This window comes from Nannobrachium achirus (genome assembly GCF_963921795.1).
Source record: "Nannobrachium achirus genome assembly, chromosome: 22".
NCBI lineage: Eukaryota > Metazoa > Chordata > Actinopteri > Myctophiformes > Myctophidae > Nannobrachium > Nannobrachium achirus.
Window position 1 is genome coordinate 16,596,141 of NC_137829.1, and position 22,283 is coordinate 16,618,423.

At 43.4% G+C, this 22,283-nt stretch overlaps 2 protein-coding genes across 2 annotated transcripts in view; one reads left to right on the forward strand and one right to left on the reverse strand.

The window, feature by feature from the left end:
- The window catches only part of LOC308307451 (inactive dipeptidyl peptidase 10-like), a gene marked incomplete at both ends in the record, with an annotated part of 76,911 nt that overhangs the window by 41,199 nt on the left and 13,429 nt on the right, over window positions 1–22,283 (reverse strand). Inside the window, one exon of the mRNA XM_080752714.1 lies at window positions 2,735–2,843. Coding sequence (XP_080608840.1) covers window positions 2,735–2,843 — 109 coding nt within the window. The remainder of the gene's footprint in view (window positions 1–2,734; window positions 2,844–22,283) is intronic.
- Window positions 11,419–13,230, forward strand: LOC308308078 (desmin-like; the record flags this gene model as incomplete). Its single annotated transcript, XM_080753447.1, has 1 exon — window positions 11,419–13,230. The coding sequence occupies one exon, from the start codon at window positions 11,419–11,421 to the stop codon at window positions 13,228–13,230; it is 1,812 nt and encodes a 603-aa protein (XP_080609573.1).

The following is a 22,283-nucleotide window of genomic DNA, read 5'->3' on the forward strand; positions in this document are numbered from 1 at the left end:
TGCTCTGGATTAAGAGCGTCTGCTAATTAATGCCTAAATTGTGGTAAACTGCATTGCGTCATAGTTTTTTGCTCTTTTTTTGCTTGTTTGTCATACAAAGTAGTAGGCTATAGTACTTCAAGTGGTTGAGATTATTATTTTTTGTTCTTCTACGAATGGAACCCGGATGGTGATAAATAACTGGAGATCTCCGAGCTCCGCTGAGCAGCTGTCAGAGTGTACTCCACATCCACAGACATCAGAGGAGGCTTGCATCACACTCCATAGGCTCCATCCAACAGCCTCATTCTGGCTTTTTATGCTCTCTCTCTCTCTCTCTCTCTCTCTCTCTCTCTCTCTCTCTCTCTCTCTGTTTGTCTGACAGCAATTATAAGCTGACAGTGATTTCCCTGCTAAAACCTCGATGGATCAATGGATTTGTTGAACTGAGCGCGAGCAGCCATTCAATTAGAGAGTGTGTTTTTATGAGTGTCAGCAGGATGTAATAATAAGTAATACATGAGATGAGAAAAAGATATATCTCTTTGGCTCTTGAGCCTCCAAATAATTGGTTGCCTTAAAATAACCTCTCTTTTTTAACCCCTCTACTTTAGTGCCTTCAGAGACATAGAAGATCTACTATGCAAGCTCATAAAGCATTGCAACGTGTTGAGAGCTTGTCGGCTAACAGATGTGCCATTTCAAAAGTTCACACGTCCTGCCATTGGGAAGATAGATTTCCAGGGGATTTGCAGAACATTGAGCTTGTAGATCAGCTATTTGTTCTGTTTGTATGACCTTCTCTGACTTCGAAGTTTAAATCTACGTACAAGGTAGATTCTGCTTTTCAATAGACTGTGTAGCAGTGGGTAAGGAGAAGTCTGCGCGCTTCAGCCACAGTAGGTACTGTATAAGGGGCAGCATTGGCTCAGGGGTAGAGAAACCGTCATTAGAACACGGAGGGTTCCCGTTTTCCTCCTGACATAGCCTATACCAGTGGTTCTCAAATGGGTCTACGCCCTAGTGGTACACAGAGGTACTACAGGGGTACGTCAAAGTGGACACATTTTAAACTAAATGTGCTGCAGGATGCTCTAAGTTCAAGTCTTCCACTGCTTTTCTTATGTGTAATGTTATATTCTTCAAAAGGTGGCTTATTGTTCATTCATAGCATTGGATGGATACCTCTATGTCAAAAAACGATACTTTTCAGTATTTAAATTCAAATTGCAGATCTAAAAGCTAAAAATTCAATGTGTTTTGAATCTACCCCGAAAAAAGTTAAAAATATGGAGATATGACTTTTCTAAGCAGCATGCAGTCGGGTAAAGGAGGTACTTTGATCCAGAAATCAGGGAAATGGACTACTGAAACCAAAACAGTTTGAGAACCACTGAACTGTATCTTAGGGAAATATATTTACAATTTATATATTTAATCAATCAATCAATCAATCAATCAATCAATCAATCAATCAAGTACGGTTAATATGACATAAGGTGCAAAGTAACAGTGTGTTACTGTGTGCGTGTGCGTGTGCTTGTGTGCGTGCGTGCGTGGTGTGTGTTGCCAGAGCAAATCACCGCCACACAGTCCACACTTAAGGGCTCAATTTGATGTCACGTGAGTACAGTGCATGTGTGGTGTGTGTGTGTGTGTGTGTGTGTGTGTGTGTGTGTGTGTGTGTGTGTGTGTGTGTGTGTGTGTGTGTGTGTGTGTGTGTGTGTGTGTCACGTGAGTACAATGTGAGTACAATGGTGCATGTGTGTGTGTGTGTGTGTGTGTGTGTGTGTGTGTGTGTGTGTGTGTGTGTGTGTGTGTGTGTGTGTGTGTGTGTGTGTGTGTGTGTGTGTGTGTGTGTGTGTGTGTGTGTGTGCGCGCGCGTGTGCGTGTGAGTAGATACATATGCTTCAACCAAATGAATTTCCTCTACTAACAGGTCTTGATCAACTCCTATTCCCATAAAGCACCAAAGATGACACCATGATCACACACACATAAACCGCCCGTTCCCACTAATCTTAACTGACACATTTCCAGTGGTTGAAAAGTACTCAAACGTTTTCCTTAAGAAAAACATCAATACTGCAATGTACAAGTAGAAGTCCATAATTCAAAATGTACTTGAGTAAAAGTACAAAAGTATTGTCGTCAAAATGTAGTTATTTCCAAAGCCACAAACATTAGGCTACCAAAAAGAATGACATAGTGAGGGGGCATGCACGGCAGAGCGGCTGTTTATTTGTGATGGGTCTGAGGGCCTAACCCTAAAAGTAATTTCCTTTTATCTTGACGGTCTGAGCACGGACACGTATTCATCATATCTTGCTAAAGTACATTACTAACCTCAATGTGTCATCATGGCATCAGGCCCTACAGTATAAGTCTATATGGACATAAAAGGCGACCGACAGATAAGAGATTTCCATATAAGGACTGATATATAGAGATCTCCATATATGGCCATATCAGTTGGATCACCCGTGCAACGTATACTGTTTGGGCCCGCCCGTACAGTATACTCCGCCTCCCATTCAATATTTGCATTGTTAAAATGTTTCAAAAATATCCTAAATGTGTCATATTTTCCAAAATCATATTATGTATATTGTAGCAGATCAGATATTTCCAAATCCGACACATTGAGTTAAAGTGATGTTGATGCTTATCAACTTGTTTTTCTGGGGACCCCCTGGAACCCCCTCTAGGGCCCCACCTTGAGGATCACTGGTGTACAGGGCAGTGATTGGCTCACCTTTGGACAGCAGGACGATGGACAGACCAATGAGAGAGAGCACCACGACGATCACCAGCAGAGATATGCCAATGCCCTTCCAGTTCCTATCTGGTCCAATGTCTATGTCCTGTAGGACGGAAAGACAGACAGACAGACAGACAGACAGACAGACAGACAGACAGACAGACAGACAGACAGACAGACAGACAGAAAGACAGACAGACAGACAGACAGACAGACAGACATAGTTACTGTAATACCCTCATTTACAGTGAAGTTGATTGAACTAAATAAAAACAGCATTGAGGAAAAAATGAAACAGACCATGAATGCAGTTTTTACTATGGTGAAAGAAATGCAAATGCCCTCTTTCCATGCCATACTTGAAGGTGTCATTCAAGAGAATTGCCTTGACAAACTCCTGAATTTGAACACAGCATCTTATGTTGAAAGAATTGCCCTCGCTATGTAGAAATCCATGCCATAAACGCCACATCTCCAGTATTGGCTTGATTATGCTTATTCAGTGTGGTATTAAGCACAGAAAATAAAGAGCTTGGAGGTCTGCTATTTTCAATATTTTCACCAAAAGGCCCCCCTGCCTCTCTAACATTCTCTGCACGCGTGCCTGTCATGTTGTAGTTTGTTGTAGTCATCAGGCGGCAGGTACCACAAGCCATAACGTGCTGTGCACCTCCAAAATGATTCCCCTAGTTTAAAACTAACCTGGCGTCACCAGACTTCCCACACAGGCTGTGTGATCCGGTCTAGGCGCGGCCTAAACCGGCAACAGGCAGAAGAAGCGGCGTCGCTTTGTTTTGGTCCCCCCTGTTTGTTTCCCCAATCCCTATTTAAATGCTCGAGAAGTGTAGTCTTGCCAGTCACTACGAGGGGACGGACTAAAAGATGGATTTACCAAACACAGTTAAAAAAAAAATAAGCAAAACTACGTTGCATCAAGCCTATAATTATGCCCTTGAGCGTGGGGAATTGTTTTAGGTTAAAACTGTTTTGGTATGTTCATCTTTTATTCTAACTCGTAGCGTGACTATAGAGAGAATAAACTGTTTGAAACAAAAATAATGTGACACCAATCGGAACCAACCACCGGAACCATTGTTCTTTTCTCTCTCTCTCTCTCTCTCTCTCTCTCTCTCTCTCTCTCTCTCTTTTTTTTCATTTTTTTTTTGGTTTAGAATGAATACCAGGCTTTCTTCCGGAGTGAAAAGCCTGGTGACGCCTAGTTACAGGATGGCACATAAAAACAATAACTTATAAATGAGCTAGATTCTCCATAATTCAGTCGTCATGCAAATACTAAGCACTGTCTTAAACAGATACACAACAATGGAGTGTGATCAAGGATTTGAACTTATGTGCAAACACCGGCGTTAGAAACAAACCTACACGCGCATCATAAGCATATACCCGTATCTGTCAACGCAGTTATGGGATGCTATTATTGTATCCGTAGGTAGATGCAAGGGAAAGGGTTCTTCCTCTGAGGACCCCGGCGTTTGTGTCCCCCCTATCCTCCATAATTCATCTTAATTTGATTTCCAATGTCAGAGCTGCGTTATAAATAAATCCATCTTATTTACACAGCCCTGAGTCAAAAAAAAAAAAAGGGGAAAAAAAAGAAAAGGAAAAACCATCTGTTTATTCGTGGAGCTATTTGCCTTCGCCCAGCCTTTTAATTGGGAGTATAATTCAAAGATAAATATCCCAGAGGGAACCCCCCCCCCCCCCCCCCCCCCATTTCCCTGTGCACCACTACCCCCCGTAGCGGTGGCACATTAGCACTCAGGATGAATCACAGGGGAAAGAGAGGGAGTGATTGGAGGAGATTGTTGAGGGATGACGCTCTTCTCCCCTCCTGTGCTGAGAACACAAAAAAAACATCTCTTCCTTGTGTTGTTTTGCCTTTTCTTTTGCTCTGTGGTTGTGCAGCCTCGCTACGCCCTATAGGGAACACTCCCCCGGTGGTGGAAGTTGTACTCACATGTTGTACTTAAGTAAAAGTATCGATTACCACCATAGTTACAGGTATCCGGGTATTACAAATTTACCTTTATCCCACTAATTTGCAACCCAGGGGTAGGCAACCTTAGGCACGGGTGCCAACATTGGCACAGAGGAGGGTGATCACTGGCACACTGGCATAAGTGTGATACAGAGGTCTTTTCTTTTTAAATAACGGGTAATAATTAAAATAAGTCCCCTCACATCTGTATGCAAATGGACTCCTGCACATAATTCTACATGCATTCAACATGCATTGAACTCTGACTGCAGTCTGGGAGGTAGGTGGGTCTAATGATCATTACCCGGTGGAAGGAACACGTTATTCCAACCACTTCCTTTCCCCTCCACCAGGTGCCCTGGCTGGCCAGGGGGAGGCAGCATGTTTTTGTGAGAGTACCTAACCCTAGGAGACACGGGGAGAACATGTAAACTCCACATAGAAAGGCCCTTTCACCAACCCCACCTAGGTTGTGGGCGCTGTTGATGCGGAGGAGAGAACACACCAAAGTTTGCAGGATTAGTCCGATTAGCTCGGAAGAACACTGATTCTAGTTTTAAATATGTGTCACACGTTTTGCGGATTCACCCTTTTTTGCCCGGTTACATGAAGACACGAGGCGGAGCGTCTTCAAAGATCTCCACTCTGGAAGGTGGTTTCATTTGTTGCGGATTCAACCCCCCGGAAACGACTGACATTTTACTGTTTTTTTAAAGACGCAGCATCACTGTGTAAACGACGCCTCAGTCCACCTTCTTATTCATCCCCTTGACCAAAACCTGCTACTCATGTGCTCCTGTGTATGTTGGTGCATGAGTAGAACTTACTGACACCTTTCAAAAGCATCACACAATACCTTTAAAAACAGTCATGTTTCCACCTCTGTTGGGTGGAAACCTTAGTTCATGACATCCCAAAATGTTAGTTTTCAGGATTCAGGAGGATTCAAAAATGGCAAAAGTGGAAGATCGACAAGCAGGGAATGCGTCGCTCCGAGGCCGCATTTCAAGGCTTGCGGATCTGCTCCTTTTGATCATTTTGAGTGCGACGTTGGATCACGTAGGGGCGATTTGCGGAGAGAAAAACACAGAAAAGTTAGGATTTGGAGATAAGAGGTTTCTGCTCGACAGCAACGATATACCGCACACAGACACATCCGTAGTGAGCCAGTGATTCAGTCGATCACTGAAATGACAACAGATTTTGATTTCAAAAGGACAGGGAGGTGAAGCGGCAACTACGACGCAGTGAAACAATAGACGGGTAAACATCAGGTAGACATGAGAGCTTACACACCCAGGTGAAATCTTAATCACTCAGAGAAAAAGAAACATAATCTTCTTATCTTGTCTTCACTGCTAAGCCGCTTGTCCTTGGATCAGACACGGAGGGGTGTGCGTTTTGCATGCGTGCGTGCATGCGTGCGTGCGACAGGGGAAGTGTCTTGTTTCTGGGACTGGGACCTGAGTAAAGGCTGTATCATAGTCTGAGGTGAAGGGTGACACCTAAAAATGAGATAACAAGTGGAGGCCATCATAGTCATAAACTGCCAGTGGAATATAAGGGGACCGCCAACCCAGCTTCTAGACCAATCAGTGAACGGAGGTGAAGCCGTGATTGTCGGATAGTAAAAACAGAGGAGAGATGTCTAGGTTTGCGGTGATGGCTCTTCACCGTGGCTAATGACGTGATGGTTTGGTCCCAGACTGTACTATGATAGGGCCTTGAGAGGGTCAGGGCTAGCCTGACACTTCAGTCCGCACATCACCCCCCCCTGATGTCTGGCGCTCGCAGTCAGGCAAGGTCAGGGCGGCCATGTGGAGCTAAACTGTAGCAGACTGACCAATCAACACCTGCTACACTGTAGCAGACTGACCATTCACCATCTGCTACACTGTAGCAGACTGACCAAACACCATCTGCTCTGCCAGCGTGATGCCAGTCTACTGAACCAGTGGTTTCCAAAATGGCTGCTATGCATAGAGCCTATGCATAGCATAGTAGCTAGTAACTAAAGCTGTCGAATTGTAGTGGAGAAAAAGTACAATATTTGCCTCTGAGATGTAATGAAGTAGAAGTAAAAGGTATAGGAAATGATACATAGGCCTACATAGCTACACTACACCACTGCGTCTGCTATAGCGAATCATTCACAACCACTATAATACCCACAACTACAGAATGGACATCTGCCAAGACAAGCTGCCCAGGCTCTCACCCCTTCCAACCCTGTCTCAATTCCATAAAAAAAGACTCCCTGTAGCATTCAAAGAAGAAAGGACCCGAAGAAAATAAAAATAAAGATTGGTTCAGCTGTAGTTATTAGGCCTGTAGTTCAAAGTCTGGGCTGGATTCTCTGACAATTCGGAGCGGAGTGGAGTCAATGTAATGCACGACCAATCCCCACTTAACCTGGCGTCACCAGACTTTCCAGCTCGGAGGAAAGCCTGGTATTCGTTCTAAACCGACCTGCGTGATCAGGTTTAGAAAAGAAATAAAAGAAGAAGAAAATGACGATTCCGGGTTGGTTAGTTTAGTCATGCTATAGTCGCGCTACGAGTTAGAATAAAAGATGAACCATTATTATACCAAAAGTGCCTCTAGCTTGCCTCTAGCTTTAAGGCAAGCTAGAGGCAACCGTAAGAGCGATCCGCGGTTGCTAAGAGACCGCATGCACGCTAAGATAACCCGGAAATTAATATCACTTCTCCATTGGGGTTCAACACTCTTCTTCTGCAGGGAAATGTGATTATCTATGGTTTAATTGGTTACATGTCTAAAAATGTGTAGGTGCGTGTGTGCGTGTATTCATGTTACGCTCTGAGTGATTTGGTTGTCACAAATGCAGCTCTGGAATTTTCCCATTGCATGTTTTATGATCGGCATAATTAGAAATGAAGGAGTGATTCCTCATAAAATAAATTGCCATGGCTTCTCAGTACAATATTGTACGTTAAAAGCATGAGTTTTAATTAGCCTTTAATCTATTGAATCAACAGCATTTAATGAAGACAACCCTCACAATGGAGTCTATGTAAGCATTTAGTCTGTTTTTTTTTTTTTTTTTCTTTCTCACGTTTAAAGCATTATGGCTGTTTAAGCGCCACACTATTTCACACTCCTATCTTTGGTTCGTTATAGTTTCCATTATAGAGGTTCCATTCCCTGAAGATTACCTTTTGTTTAGCTGGAATTTTTAAAGTAGCTCTGGCAAAATAATGGGCTATTAAAACCCTTGTTTTAATGTAAGACCATGAAAGCAAAGGGAAAGAGATACATTCAGCACATTATTACCACTATAAGCAATATAACCGCGCAAATCGCCAGATCAGGTATTATGTAACCTTCCTTTTAAGAGAGACTTTGTTCCAAACATTATTACTGCTGGAATGGTTAGAGAAGTCTGATTAAAGAGGTGGTGCCATAGTTTTGTACTTTGTGTCTATGGAGTTACTAGTGTGTCTATGGAGTCTATTAGGTCTAATAGCCTTAATAGATCAATTATTTTAAGCCTAGAACCAAGCCATCCAGGATCCTGGTGAATGATTCTGTGAAAAAAAATAAAAAAATAAATAAACGCTAAACAAAGGGTATCCCCCCCCCCTCCACAGGATCAAAGGTTTAATGGCTTGATTCTAGGCTTAAAGGTGTGATGTCATGCCCCGAAGGTTAACATTATCATACAGTAGGTCACGTGATTCTCAACCTTATTTATTATTACCTTTACCTTACTCTATTTTCACAATTTCTGCTTCTAATATTTGACAATTTGGCCAATGTTTAACTTGTCATTGTAGAGGTATTAAAAAGTCCTTACATTTTCACTTAGAAATATGTAGATACCCTTTATACACTTACATGTTTTGTTGGTTTGTTTACTGTTGAGTGAGAAAACAATGTTGCACATTAAGTTAATCCTCTGGGGACCCCCCAAAATAATTTGGGGACCCGGCCCCCTGGGGGTCCCGACCCACAGGTTGAGAACCACTGCTTTAGGCTACTACTGTACATGTGTACTGTACGTCATCTGATGACAAACGCCTTCTGCTTTATTGCCGCACTTCTGCCAATAGCTTGTGAACACATTAGAGCGAGGCCGTTGCATGCGGTCAGATGATTTATGGCGTTCTTCACACCGCCGCGGCAACTAGCGTGTTAAACCCAGTGATCCTCTATTCCTCTTACTGACACTGCTGGCTGAAAACATTTACTCATAAAGTACCTGTGTGTAAAGGACCTACTGTATGTTAAAAAAGAGATCTGGCCACTCACATTTTAAAAGGAGGGAGGGAACAGCTTTTATCATGTGATGCATTTTAACAATGCATTACATAATTTAATTTAAGAGGTCTATACACACAATTAGAAAATGAAGAATAATTGATTGATTTTGATCATCGTTTGCCTGTTATTTATCTCTCCTATGGCACCAACATCAATACAATACAGAATGGAATTGTGGACAAAATACATATTCTAAGTTTTGGGTGTGAGAGGCTAAATCTCATCAAATGTTGGTGCCATGGCTCAAATGCTCAATAAATAATGGACCTTGATGTGAATATTGAGACATTACATTTTTTCGACGTTCCATTTGTTCGACACTGGTGAATGTTAACCTGGTGAAATGCTAACATGCTGAAGCTGGTGAATGCTAACCTGGTGAATGTTAACCACAATGCCTAAACCTAACCCAAACCCTAACCTCAGTAAAACTATGCCTAAACCTAACCCTAAAACCTAACCCTAAACCTAACCCGTCCCTTAGTCGAACTAATGAAACGTAGAAATATTGAGATTTCCCCGCTTGTTCACTACTTTTGTGCGACACTCTGGTGTGACGAAGTAGGGTGCGTTAATTTACGACAAAACGAAAGATTTCTGGTTTGGGATATTTTTTGATGTACAAAATGTAAATGTATTTTGTCAATTGTATTTTCCCAATAAAATAATTGATAATAATAAAAAGAGACTGGCCGTCAGAGAGAGATGTTGGAGAGTGGTTTTACCAACAGTTGCTCGAATATTGCTAAATAAAGAATAATGGTAAATAGACTTAAAAAGGACACGCACACCCCATAATAACCCGCTGGGCTGCAGGGTTCTGGATTCAAACCCTAGATGAAAACTAATAGGATTTTCTCAGCAGGATTATTCTGCTCCCAGAGTTGTGGAATCCATTCAGTAACGTCTCCTCAGACCTTTAGACTACTGATACACAGACAGCTTCAATTCAGAGTGACGGCCGTTCATCCATCCAAGGCACTCATAAAGAAGCCTTTAGTAGACTGGCTAATGCTTGGCAAGAATAACAAACAAAACACATCTGAGTGCTGTGACAACAGTGTCAGTGGGATTAAACGAGATTCACACAACATTGCAACACAACATTGTGGGGCGGCAGCAGCTCAGGGGCAGAGTTGCCGCCTTAGAGCACGAAGGGTTCCCAAAGGGTTCCCAGTTCGATCCAGGGCTCCCCCAGAGTTAGTGTTGAAGAGTCCTTGAGTAAGACTCTGAACCCCTAGTTGCTCCCGGTGAGCAGGTTGGTGCCTTGCATGGTTCCCTCCACCATCGGTGTATGAATGTGTGTGTGAATGGGTGAATGTAATGCACAATTTCTGTAAAGCGCCTTGGATAAAGGCACAATATACACGCTCCATTGCTAATATATAATGTACTACAATGCAGCAGAATCTTATTACCCAGACTGTTTAAACAAGGGGTCGGGCTGTATAATCATCAATGCTTCCTAGAGGTCGCCTCATGTTTACTGTATAAGGAAAGTAAAAAACAGGAAAAGACAAGAAGATATTCTATGCTATGTCAAGGAGAGACTCTTGTGAGCTTGTCTGCTATTTTCGAAAGATGTCTTTTTATACATGTTATACATTTTGAAATGGGACATTCTGCTTCGTGAGTACTTTCTACTTTTGGTACGTTAAGTACATTTTCATGTGTGTGTTTGTGCGACGTGCGTGCGTGTGTGTGTGTGTGTGTGTGTGCGCGTGTGTGCGGACCGGGAATGCATTATTACGCATTATTACTTTAACCATTATTTATGCTTTAAATACTAGTGAAAAATAGCCGCGCTGCGAGCTTGGAGATCTGCTCTTTTTGAAAGATTGTGAAAATTTGTGTAAGATTTTCTGAAATGTTTTTATATCAGTGGTGCTCAAACTTTTTAATTTCAAGGACCCCCAAAATGTTATGTATTTGGCCACGGACCCCCATCTCAAAATATTTAGTTCCAGGGACCCCCCAAAGCCAAAATTTGAGTTACAAATGTTCACTTTAACATTCAAAGATTTGTACATATTTTCATGATTTTTCAAAAATAGCAGATCTACAAGCTCGCAGTGCGGCACTCGGTGCCGCGATAATAATAATTCCAAGCCTAAATGGGTTAAAATGATGTCTGTAGCTCATAAATAACTGCTGTTTCTGGCAGGCTGGTGTCAGATGCGTGGCTGACAGCTCAGAGCCTGCGTGATGCAGTGCTTTCACATTCCTCCGGGTGTCAGATGTGTGGCTGACAGCGTGATCCAGTGCTTTCACATTCCTCCGTGTCTGCATGCCGCCTATATAAAGGACAGATGGTGGTGGAAGGGGCGAACAGGCAGTGTTTGCACAGCCAGCCGCAGAACATACAAGCATCATCTCATCCCACCAGCGTTTCATCATGAGCTGCAGCCCGGAGAGGATCTCCTCCTACCGCCGCCACTTTCACGGCAGCACATCGTCCTTGGTCAAAGTGCGGGTGTCCAGTCCGTCGCCCGTTCGCATCAGCGCCCGTTCGGCCAGCTACAGCAGCAGCGCGGCCAAGGGGCGAACAAGCCGCGCCGCCTCTGGCGCCCGCCGGCTCCCCGTCGTGGCAGCGAACGTGGGGGCGTTCCGCGGAAACGGCGGCCCAATGGCTGACTTGGACGCGGCCGCCGCGGAAAACCGGGAGTTCCTGAGCACGCGCAGCGGCGAGCGGCAGGAGATGATCGTCCTCAACGACCGCCTGGCCGTCTACATCGAGAAGGTACACTCGCTGGAGCAGCAGAACACGCTGCTGGAGTCCGAGATTGAGGCGCTGCTCAACCGCTTCGTGAAGCCCACGGGCATGAGGCGGCTGTATGAGGAGCAGCTGAAGGAGCTCCTGAGGACGGCGGACCGGGCCCGGGTCCAGCGGGACCTGGCTCTGGCCGCCAGAGACGCCATGGCCGGTCAGCTGGAGGAGATCAGACGCAGGTACGAGGAGGCGCTGGAGCAGCGGAAGCAGGCGGAGATGGAGCTGGTGGCTCTGCGTCCGGACGTGGACCGGGCCACGTCGGCTCGCATCGCCTTGGAGAAGCAGCTGGAGCAGCTGGAAGCGGAGATAGAGTTCCTCAAGAGGATCCAGAAGGAGGAGATCGAGGAACTGATGCAGCAGATCTATGCGGCCGTGGCTACGGCCCAGAGCTCGTTCGCGCTCCCCGACCTCTCCTCCGCTCTCAAGCAGATCCAGACTCAGTACGAGGACATCGCGGCTAAGAACCTACAGGAGATGGACAACTGGTATGGCAGTAAGTTTGAAGACATGGGCAACAAGTCGACGAAAAACATTGAGAAGCTCAGGAGCGCAAGGGAGGAGATGAACAACATGAAGAAGGAAATCCAAAACAAGCAACAAGACCTAGAAGACCTACAGTCCAAGAACGACGCTCTCGAAGCTCAACTCCGTGAGGCACAGGAGAGGCATAGGGCAGAATTAGAGGCTCTAAAAGCAAGGATCGAGGCACTTCAGACTGAGCTCAAGTCCACCAAGCAGAAGACTGCCAAGCTCCTTCACGAATACCAGGAACTTCTTAACGTCAAGATGGCTTTGGAGGTCGAGATCATAACTTACAGGAAGTTGATTGAAGGCGAGGACATGCGGCTCTCGGTGACGCAGCTGTCTCTGGGGAGTGGCATCGCCCTGGGAGCCTCCAGTGTCACTAAAAACACAGTTACCGCAGGCGGAAGTGTCTCTGCAGAGAGCGGAGGTGGAAGTGTAAAAGCAAAGAACGGAGATGGGAGTGTTGCGGTAAAGAACGGAGATGGAAGTGTCGCGGTAAAGAATGGTGATGCAAGTATCACAGCAGGCAACAGCTGCCCGGGCAGCAGTTCGGACGAGAGTGGCAGCGACACAAATACCGCCAACGGCCCAGAAGGGAACGGTGTCGGACAGAATGGCCATGGCGTGAACGGCGGCAGCGCAAATACAGGAGTCGGCGAGGAAGACGCGAACAACGACGGCGGCGCGAACGACACGGACGAGAGCGGCGCGGTGGGAAGATGCTGCCACTGCGGTGTCACGAGTCGCGGGACGGCCCACGATAGCGGCCGCGCAGAGGGCGAGGAGGTGGAGTTGATGGAGAGGAAGACGCTGCTCATCAGAACGGTCCGGGTGGACGAGGACCTCCTGGAGAGAGGTGTCATGGAGAAGACCTTCACCATCAACGGAGCCGCCGCTGATGACAACGTGTAGGAGACTCGGGGAACGCGTCGTGTTATAGAGTCCGATTCTACAAAATTTCTTCTAAATCCTTCTGAGGTTTTTGAAAAACGTATGTTTCTACGATCAGTGGTTCTCAAACTTTTTCATGTCAAGGACACCCCAAAAATGATATGTGTATCAACATTGTTCCAGGGACCCCCCAGAAGCAAAGATTTGAGTTACAGAAGTATATATATATATATATATATATATAGCTGATCTGCAGTCTCACAGCGCGGCACTCTATGCAGCACGCTATGAGCTTGTAGATCTGCTATTTTTTAATTGCTAAAGTATAAAATAATGGTTAAAGTGGTGGTTTAAGAAACACCCTTTAAATCCTAACCTCAGTTTTATGAAAAACGTCTGTTTCTGATTCAAATTAATGAAATTAATTAAAACGTACCCATTCTGCCGGACACAACGTGTAGGTTTTCTAGGACTAAATGGTTTGATGCTTAACATTTATTCATGCTGTTTTGTTCACTAACTGTCTTGCATCCCACTGAGGCACGTGTCACAGCCCACCGTGCGCTAAATGAATGAGGCTGTCTTTTGCTTTGATTGCTTAACCTGAACTTTTAATTATGTTATCAATCAGGCCTATATTCTGCAAATAAATGTTTGACTGCATCCAGAACACGGCGATCTCCTCATTATTCTGTTTTCATGTGAACAAAACAAACAATGGTGTGCTTGATGGAGCTGTTATACGGTACGTCTGCAAGAGCCCCGATTAAACATGTAAGATAAGGAACAGAGAGGAATAGTTGTGTGATGGACAAGATAATGCTGCTGCTGCTGCTGCTGCTGCTGCTGCTGATGATGATGATGAGTGTTGAGGTAATCCACACAGTTTTACAAGAAGTACTCAGAATCTACTTTACTTTAGTAAAATTAATGTATCAATACCACAATGTAGAAATACTCTGTTCCGGTATTCAACATTTGCTTAAAGGACAACTTCACATAATTGGTGCTCACTAATGTTCACAATAAAATTGCCATGGCAGGCGGTTTTCTGAACTCCCCAGAGCCCTCCTATGAGACACAGACCGAGTAGGAAAACATTGTGCTATTTGTATTGTGAACATTAAAGTTAGTAGACAAATTATTATGAAGATAGGTTGAAACTTTTTGCAATTTTATCTATTTTGATTTCAGTGGGTGCCATAGGAGAGACTAGAAAGATGCTATTCTGGGAAATCGCAAGTGTGATGCTATTATTGAACTCAAAGTTCCCCCCCGATTTTTTGTTTTTCTATTGATTACTCACGATATGGAGACTTGAATTCATGGATATTTTTTTGTTTTTGTTTTTGTCGCATTCCTAAGACGAAAATGTTATTACAATAAATGTACCCCCATTAATTGAACTCAAGTCTCCATGAAGTGAGTAATCAATAGGGGAAGAAAAGTCATTAAAGTCATTTTGGGGTGAACTAGGGCTGTAATCTAGCCCTGTTTTAGGGATTCGAACTTCGGGGGGATTTTCCGAACGAACCATCGAACCTTAGATGGTTCGTTCAATTGAATAAAAACCGAACGTTCGGACAATCGAACCATCGAACGTACTGTACCTTTAACCAGCTAAAACAGTGTAGGAAATGTTTTAAATGCGCTGTTTTATCCATTGAAAACGCGTGGATGCGTGGCCGCATTAACACGTAGGCTAACACTTGGAAAATCCAACCCAATCGGAGAAAATGTTGCGCAGTTTGTTGACCAACAGGCTCAATGTATGGCGGAGTTGCACGGATGATTAGACTTGGTGACAGCGTCGGAGCGCGTCACGTTCGGGCTGAACTGGTCTCGATGTAACAACCCCAGAAATCGCATTATAGATCCTTTAGGGGGTTGCAATAAAATCCATCTTTGCTCATGCTTAGGAGAACGGCTGTTTAATCTTTGGGTGCATGGATGGGTGTTCGCTGTTCAGAGCACACACACGTCTGTCTCTGCCCAGCTCGGCTACTCTCACTCTACTGTAATCAAGCGTGTGTCAGCGAGGTTCACACAGCGTGGTTCGCGGCCCCAAACAGGAGCGGAATTGGAGCGAAGCACGGTCCTTGATCGCTCCAAGCTGTTCTGGTGCATTTTATAACTACTATAACGGTCACCATTAACTGTTAGTGTTTACCGGTAGGCCTAACTTATTTCGTATTTGGCTATCTCTACTACTGTGATATTCTGAATAGGCCTATCACATTCTGATAATTATTTTTCGTGTAAAAAAAAGAAGAAAAAAAAAGAAAAAAACCTGAACCCATTAATTTCGAACTTCGATTGCCAACGTAACGAACGAACGTTCGAATCCCCGAAGGTTCGCTTGCAGCCCTAGGGTGAACTACTCCCTTAAAGATCTATAGGGGTCCATTTGGTTACCAACTCTCCATCATTTAGCTGGGGACCACCTGGAACCCCTTCAAGGACCACCGGTGACATTGTTTAAGTAATAATCCACGTGGTGTCCGTTAACATCTGAGTTGCAACAAGTAGCCAATAACAACAAACATACGTATTTCCTCTCAAATGGTGGATTTCAAAATAAGAGCGTCTCGTAATATGATTAGTCAACTGGGTTTATTTTTTTAAGTCTACTTACAGGAAGTAGGCCTAAAATGGACTGAATTAGAATTACATGACACACCAGCTGGCAGCCTCCACATGTAACTGTCTTTAGGGGACAGCTACCGGTATGCAGAGTGGCTCATTCTAGCCACTTTGGCTGAGCATATAGGGAAGGACCCTTTCTGCACGATATATTATTATTTGAACTGCCCCATCCCGCCCCACCAATAAAGTTAAACATTCTCGACTTGGCCCAGTCTCGATCACTATTGAGAACCACTGGGTTAAACAAATAAATATACGCCACACATGGACGTCAACAGCTCTGATAAAAAGAATATCAAATCTCAAAATACTGAATCGAAATACTGAAACTGTCCAGTGTGAAACAATAAAGCATGAATGATACCATATTTCTTTTGTGAAAGTGAAATCTTTACTCCACTTTAAATAATAAGACCATCGCTAAGTAGGCTACCAGCTAGGGGTTACAATATGTCTTTTAAACATCATATCGTCATATAGGCCTACTGTATGTGTTCCTGTTATGGAAAAATAATGTTCTTTTGGTAGACACACTAATTAATTATGTGCATGCAAAGTCATCAAAATAATTGGTGTTGTGGGCTACCATGCTGCATTATGATTGATCTCTAAAGTTTTCACAAATACATCACTGTAGTTTTATATACAGTAAGGACGTTAAGTCCTACTTATGGATTAGAAATAAAGCAACCGGTGTATGAAAACAAGGCCAAAACAAGCAACTATTAGACCTATTAAACTTACACGTATACTCTATATAGCCTATACGTAAACTATTTGAACATAGACGATCTACAAGCTCCCTATACGGGTGGCGATGTGACTCGTTGTGAACTTGCACATGTGCAGGTGCACATGCACGCACGCACGCACACACGCACACGCACACACACACACACACACACACACACACACACACACACACACACACACACACACACACACACACACACACACACACACACACACACACACAGAGAGAGAGAGAGAGAGAGAGCTTTAACCTGCTCATTAAGCCACTGCTTCTCCACTAACCACATTGTTCTCCGGTGTCAGAGTGCCCTCTGGTGGCCATGCAGTATCATTACACCCTGACTCCCAACAAGACATGTGAGTTGAGTTGAGCCATGAGATGAGATGGAGTTAGCCTAATAAACTAAAGTCCTCCTGCATTCTGATTCGAATTCAAGGAGAGTCTGGTTTACGAGGCTATAGGATGGAGGTGACAACACCTGAATAAATGCTCATAGGCCTACAGCGTATCAGTCAGTACACTACAGAATAGGCTATCACACACATTGATATTATGTAAAATGTAACTCTGAGAGTATAGCAAATGGAACCAAATGGACCCTTACAGGTCTGTAACTCTGAGATTGTACAAGTGGAACCAAATGGACCCTTACAGGTCTTTAACTTTTTTTTTTTTTCTTTTTTTTTACAAGGGTTCATATTTTAGATTGAAGAAAATAAAAGATGGGGGTTAAAATGTTTTCATTAACTCCTTTCTATTGTTTTAGAGTTTTTAATTATTTTGATTTCAGAGGCTGGGGGCATGCGAACAAGTGGCTAAATATGTCCTTTTAGGCTTTTACACACAATAAGACCATTCCCAAGATGCACTGCAATTTTTCATGGGCAGTCTAGTAGTGTTACTGTAAATAGTAATAAAGAAATCGCTGGCTTATTGTGTCTAAAAAGACATATTTAGCTAGTTGCATGCCCCCACCCACTGAAATCAAGATTGCTAAATGTGCCAAAACGATAGAACAAAATAAAGGAAAACATTTTAACACTCACCTTTTCATTTCTCTAATTATAATCAAGAGTGTACAAATTGAACCAAATGGACCCTTACAGGTCTGTAACTCTGAGAGTGTACAAATGGAACCAAATGGACCCTTACAGGTCTTTAACTTTTAGAGTGTACAAATGGAACCAAATGGACCCTTACAGGTCTTTAACTTTAAAGGAAAACTTATTATTTATTTATTTTTTACAACAAGGGTTCATATTTTAGATTGAAGAAAATAAAAGATGAGGTTTAAAATGTTTTCATTAACTCCTTTCTATTGTTTTAGAGTTTTTAATTATGTTGATTTCAGAGGCTGGGGGCATGCGAACAAGTGGCTAAATATGTCCTTTTACACACAATAAGCCCATTCCCAAGATGCACTGCAATCTTTCATGGGCAGTCTAGTAGTGTTACTGTAAATAGTAATAAAGAAATCGCTGGCTTATTGTCTAAAAAGACATATTTAGCCAGGGGCGCTGGAACTCCCAAATCCCAAGGGGAGCTGAGCCTGGAGGAGTTCATGCGTGCGGCCAAAGGCCGCACGCCGAAAAATTCACGTTTTTTATCCGGTTTTGGGTTATTTTTATTACGGTTTCGGGTGCTTATTCCCCGCACAACGGTGTAACAAGGAGCTATATAGTTACTAGTTACACAGTGCAACACACAGCACGCATGCACACACACAGTCACTCACGCACACACTACAAAATCGGGTATTATTTTTGTAACAGTTTTCTACAGTTTTTTATTCCCCATATACAACGGTGTTAGTTTGCAACAATGAGCCTATAGACAGTTTCTAGTTCTCAAATAAATAGACTTTGGTGTGCCGTCAAAGCGGGATTTAAATTTGACTTCCCTTCTGACCGGAAGTGGCAAGGTGGCCATGTGATTAGGTCACCATGTGATAATCAAATACCTTTTTTCAACATATTTTATTCCCCAAAGTCAAATACATTATTGTTTTAATATAGCTCTGTGTGTGAGTATATATAGGCTTACTTAAAAAAAAAAAGAAAAAAAAATCTCCCCACCACCAGGGGAGCTGCAGCTCCCTCAGCACCCCACTTCCAGCGCCCCTGTATTTAGCTACTTGCATGCCCCCACCCACTGAAATCAAGATTGCTAAATGTGCCAAAACGATAGAACAAAATAAAGGAAAACATTTTAACACTCACCTTTTCATTTCTCTAATTATAATCAAGAGTGTACAAATTGAACCAAATGGACCCATACAGGTCTGTAACTCTGAGAGTGTACAAATGGAACCAAATGGACCCTTACAGGTCTTTAACTTTTAGAGTGTACGAATGGAACCAAATGGACCCTTACAGGTCTGTAACTCTGAGAGTCTACAAGTGGAACCAAATGGACCCTTACAGGTCTGTAACTCTGAGAGTACAAATGGAACCAAATGGACCCTTACAGGTCTGTAACTCTGAGAGTACAAATGGAACCAAATGGACCCTTACAGGTCTGTAACTCTGAGAGTACAAATGGAACCAAATGGACCCTTACATGTCTGTAACTCTGAGAGTACAAATGGAACCAAATGGACCCTTACAGGTCTGTAATTTTGACAGTGTAACACATGGAACCAAATGGAGGTTCCACCAGAACCACCAAAGGTTCTAGTAGGTTCTGTTCTGGCTGTTGCAGGTCATCACAATTCACACCATGTAGGACTGCTGCTAGGTTGACAAATGATGCATTCCCCACTAACACCACATGAGGGCAGTGTTCCTACTCTTGTAAGTATAGTAGACTATGCTGTAGAACAGGGGTCTTCAACGTTTTCAGGCCAATGACCCCTTAGCTGAGAGAGAGATGAAGCAGGGACCCCCACAACGTTTCATGGATTCCTAGTTTCATTGTTTGACAGCGCGATCATCAGTGTATTTTGGATTCATGTCAATTTGTGTTTTCAGATATTTAACCACTTGAACCGGCAATACTTAACTCTCCTACTGCCAGATTATTTATTTATTTATTGGGTCTGGCGCCATCAAAAAGCGGCTTACCTTTGCGACGTTATAGTAGATAGACAGACAGACATTTATTTATTTATTTATTTATTTTTTGGTTGTGCAATAGTGCACTTTGGTCTGCCAGGCAGCAGAGGGCGGCGTCATGCGAGAATGAATGTGAATTGTCCTGCTATGTGTTGCCGTACATTCAGAGCAGTCACTGGCTACAGAGCCTCCGGGCCAGAGGAAATCAACAAGGAAGTGAATTGTTCTCCGTTGATCTAACGCATAATGGATTTTTTACACCATCACAGCGGAAAATGTGTTTACAGTAAACGGCCGCGCGACCCCTCATCAGCTTACAGTCATCAGACGAACGAACCGAACGAGCGCCGTATTGGCATCGAGGTTCTGTAAAAAATGGGGCGAGCGTTATCGTTCAAAGCGTGGGGAGAGTTAATAAACTTGACATTTCACTCTGTACTTGTTCTGCTCTTTTTCCCCTCTACACCAAACCTCTTTGCCGAAAATAGCCGATCTACAAGCTCACAACGCCTGTGAGCTTGTAGATCTGCTATTTTTGGCAAAAGTTCTCAGAATATGGACACTACAGGATTCAAGTGGTTAATATAAAAAAGGAGAAAATAACTTTCTATCACTCAAAGATTTGGAGAACCCCCTGTGGTAACTCTGAGGACCCCCTTGGGGTCCCGGACCCCCTGTTGAAGACCCCTGCCGTAGAATTTGAGAAATAGACATTGGGACAATTTCCCATGGTCCACACAAGATACATGGTCGTTTCGTGTCAGGCTATGATTCCACATTTAGAGATTAGGTTTAGATTTTTCTGTCAAGCCAATTGGTGCTGATCTGATTATCTGATGATAATATAGATATAGAGTGGCACACTGCCACACTGGCATGGGCATAATAGGTCCTATAGGCCTACATAAAACCACATCAAAGCCAACTGATTTTTACACATGTCCAACACGCTATAATATAGTAGGTTATATTGCAACGTCTTACTTTGGGCACGCAGAGCAACATGTCCCATTTATTGCGCACATACTGAACTCACACAGACAACTCAACACAGTAGCCTACATTTTCCCCTATACTGGCTATGCGTGTGTCTACTGTTTGTGTTGTGTTGCTGCATTCCTTTTGAGAAAGAACACTCAGAAAACCAAGAAAATAGTTGACGTTTGAAGACAACAGGAGTGACAACGTGATGTTGTTGAATTGCATTGTATCGTATTACTCCATGACACTGCAAACGAGTTCAACCCATTAACCCTTGAGTTCTGTTCGGGTCATTTTGACCCGTTTTAAATTTTCATTTGAAAAAAGAAGGTAGAAGTTTTCCCCCTGAAACTCACTGGCCTTAAAGATTCTTCTGTTATTAACATGTAAACATGTATTAACCGTTATTTTATGCTTCAACTATTACAAAAATTGCAGATATACAAGCTCACTGTGTGGCACCGAGTGCTGCACTGCTTTAGCTATTTTTCAATAGGCCTAGCTAAAGCATACAATAATTCCAGGTCTAAATGGGTTAACTAGGCCTACAGTGTAATTTCGAGAATAAATAAATAAAACGACTGAAAGCATAAAGTCGTAATGACAATGTTCATTTAGCTCCATGGTCACTGTACTAAATATTGGGCTTGATCGTCACAATTAGCCACACAATATCCCCAAGATTTTCATTCTAAAAAGACAATGGAAAAAGGAGTTGGAGAGGCCAGATTCTCTTGCCTTCCGGACATGCCGTGAGGCCCAAATACTAACCAATGAGTGGTTACTGTGATTTTTAGGCCGCTCAGCACCTAAAATGGAACGAAGGTGGTTACCGTAATAATCTGCAGCCGGCATTTTGTTTTAATCGTCGGCCTGGACCGGCCGGGAATGGACCGGTCGTTCGGGAGTTGTCCCGCTTTTCCCAATGGCCAGCAGGTCCCTGCTTTACGTATATTTTGATGCCAACACTTTGGTATTTTTACTCAAGTAACATTTTCAACACTTGCCTGTTTCTACATTGTGGTAACTCTACTTTTACTTAAGTAAAATATCTGAGTACTTGTTTAACCGTGGCGTACCTCGTGACATTGTCCGTGCAGCAGCCAGACCATCAGAGTGCATCGAACAGAACAAAGCCTGTCCTCTTTGAACTGACGCTGAACTTGATATCAATCCAAAAGAATGATTTCTCATGCATGATGACAAACACTTGGCACGGCCATGGGCACATCTGTGGCCCCGAGACATACTTTGCACGCGTACCGTGACTGCTGAGGCCTGTGTGTCTGTCTGTCTGTCTGTGTGTCTGTCTGTGTGTCTTTCTGTCTGTCTCACTGTCTGTCTGTCTGTCTGTCTGTCTGTCTGTCTGTCCGTCCACTAGCAGAGCACTGGACCCCATCATCCTGACAAGTGTTGATTTTGCCGACTAAAACTATGACGGAAAATGTTTGCGGACTGGGGACTGCCCATAAGTCCGATATCTCATTAGTCCGAAATCTCATTAGTCCGAATTTAGTTAGGGTTAGGTTTAGGCACAGTTTTACCGAGGTTAGGGTTAGGGTTTGGGTTAGGTTTAGGCATAGTTTTACTGAGGTTAGGGTTAGGGTTAGGTTTAGGTTTAGGTTTAGGCATAGTTTTTT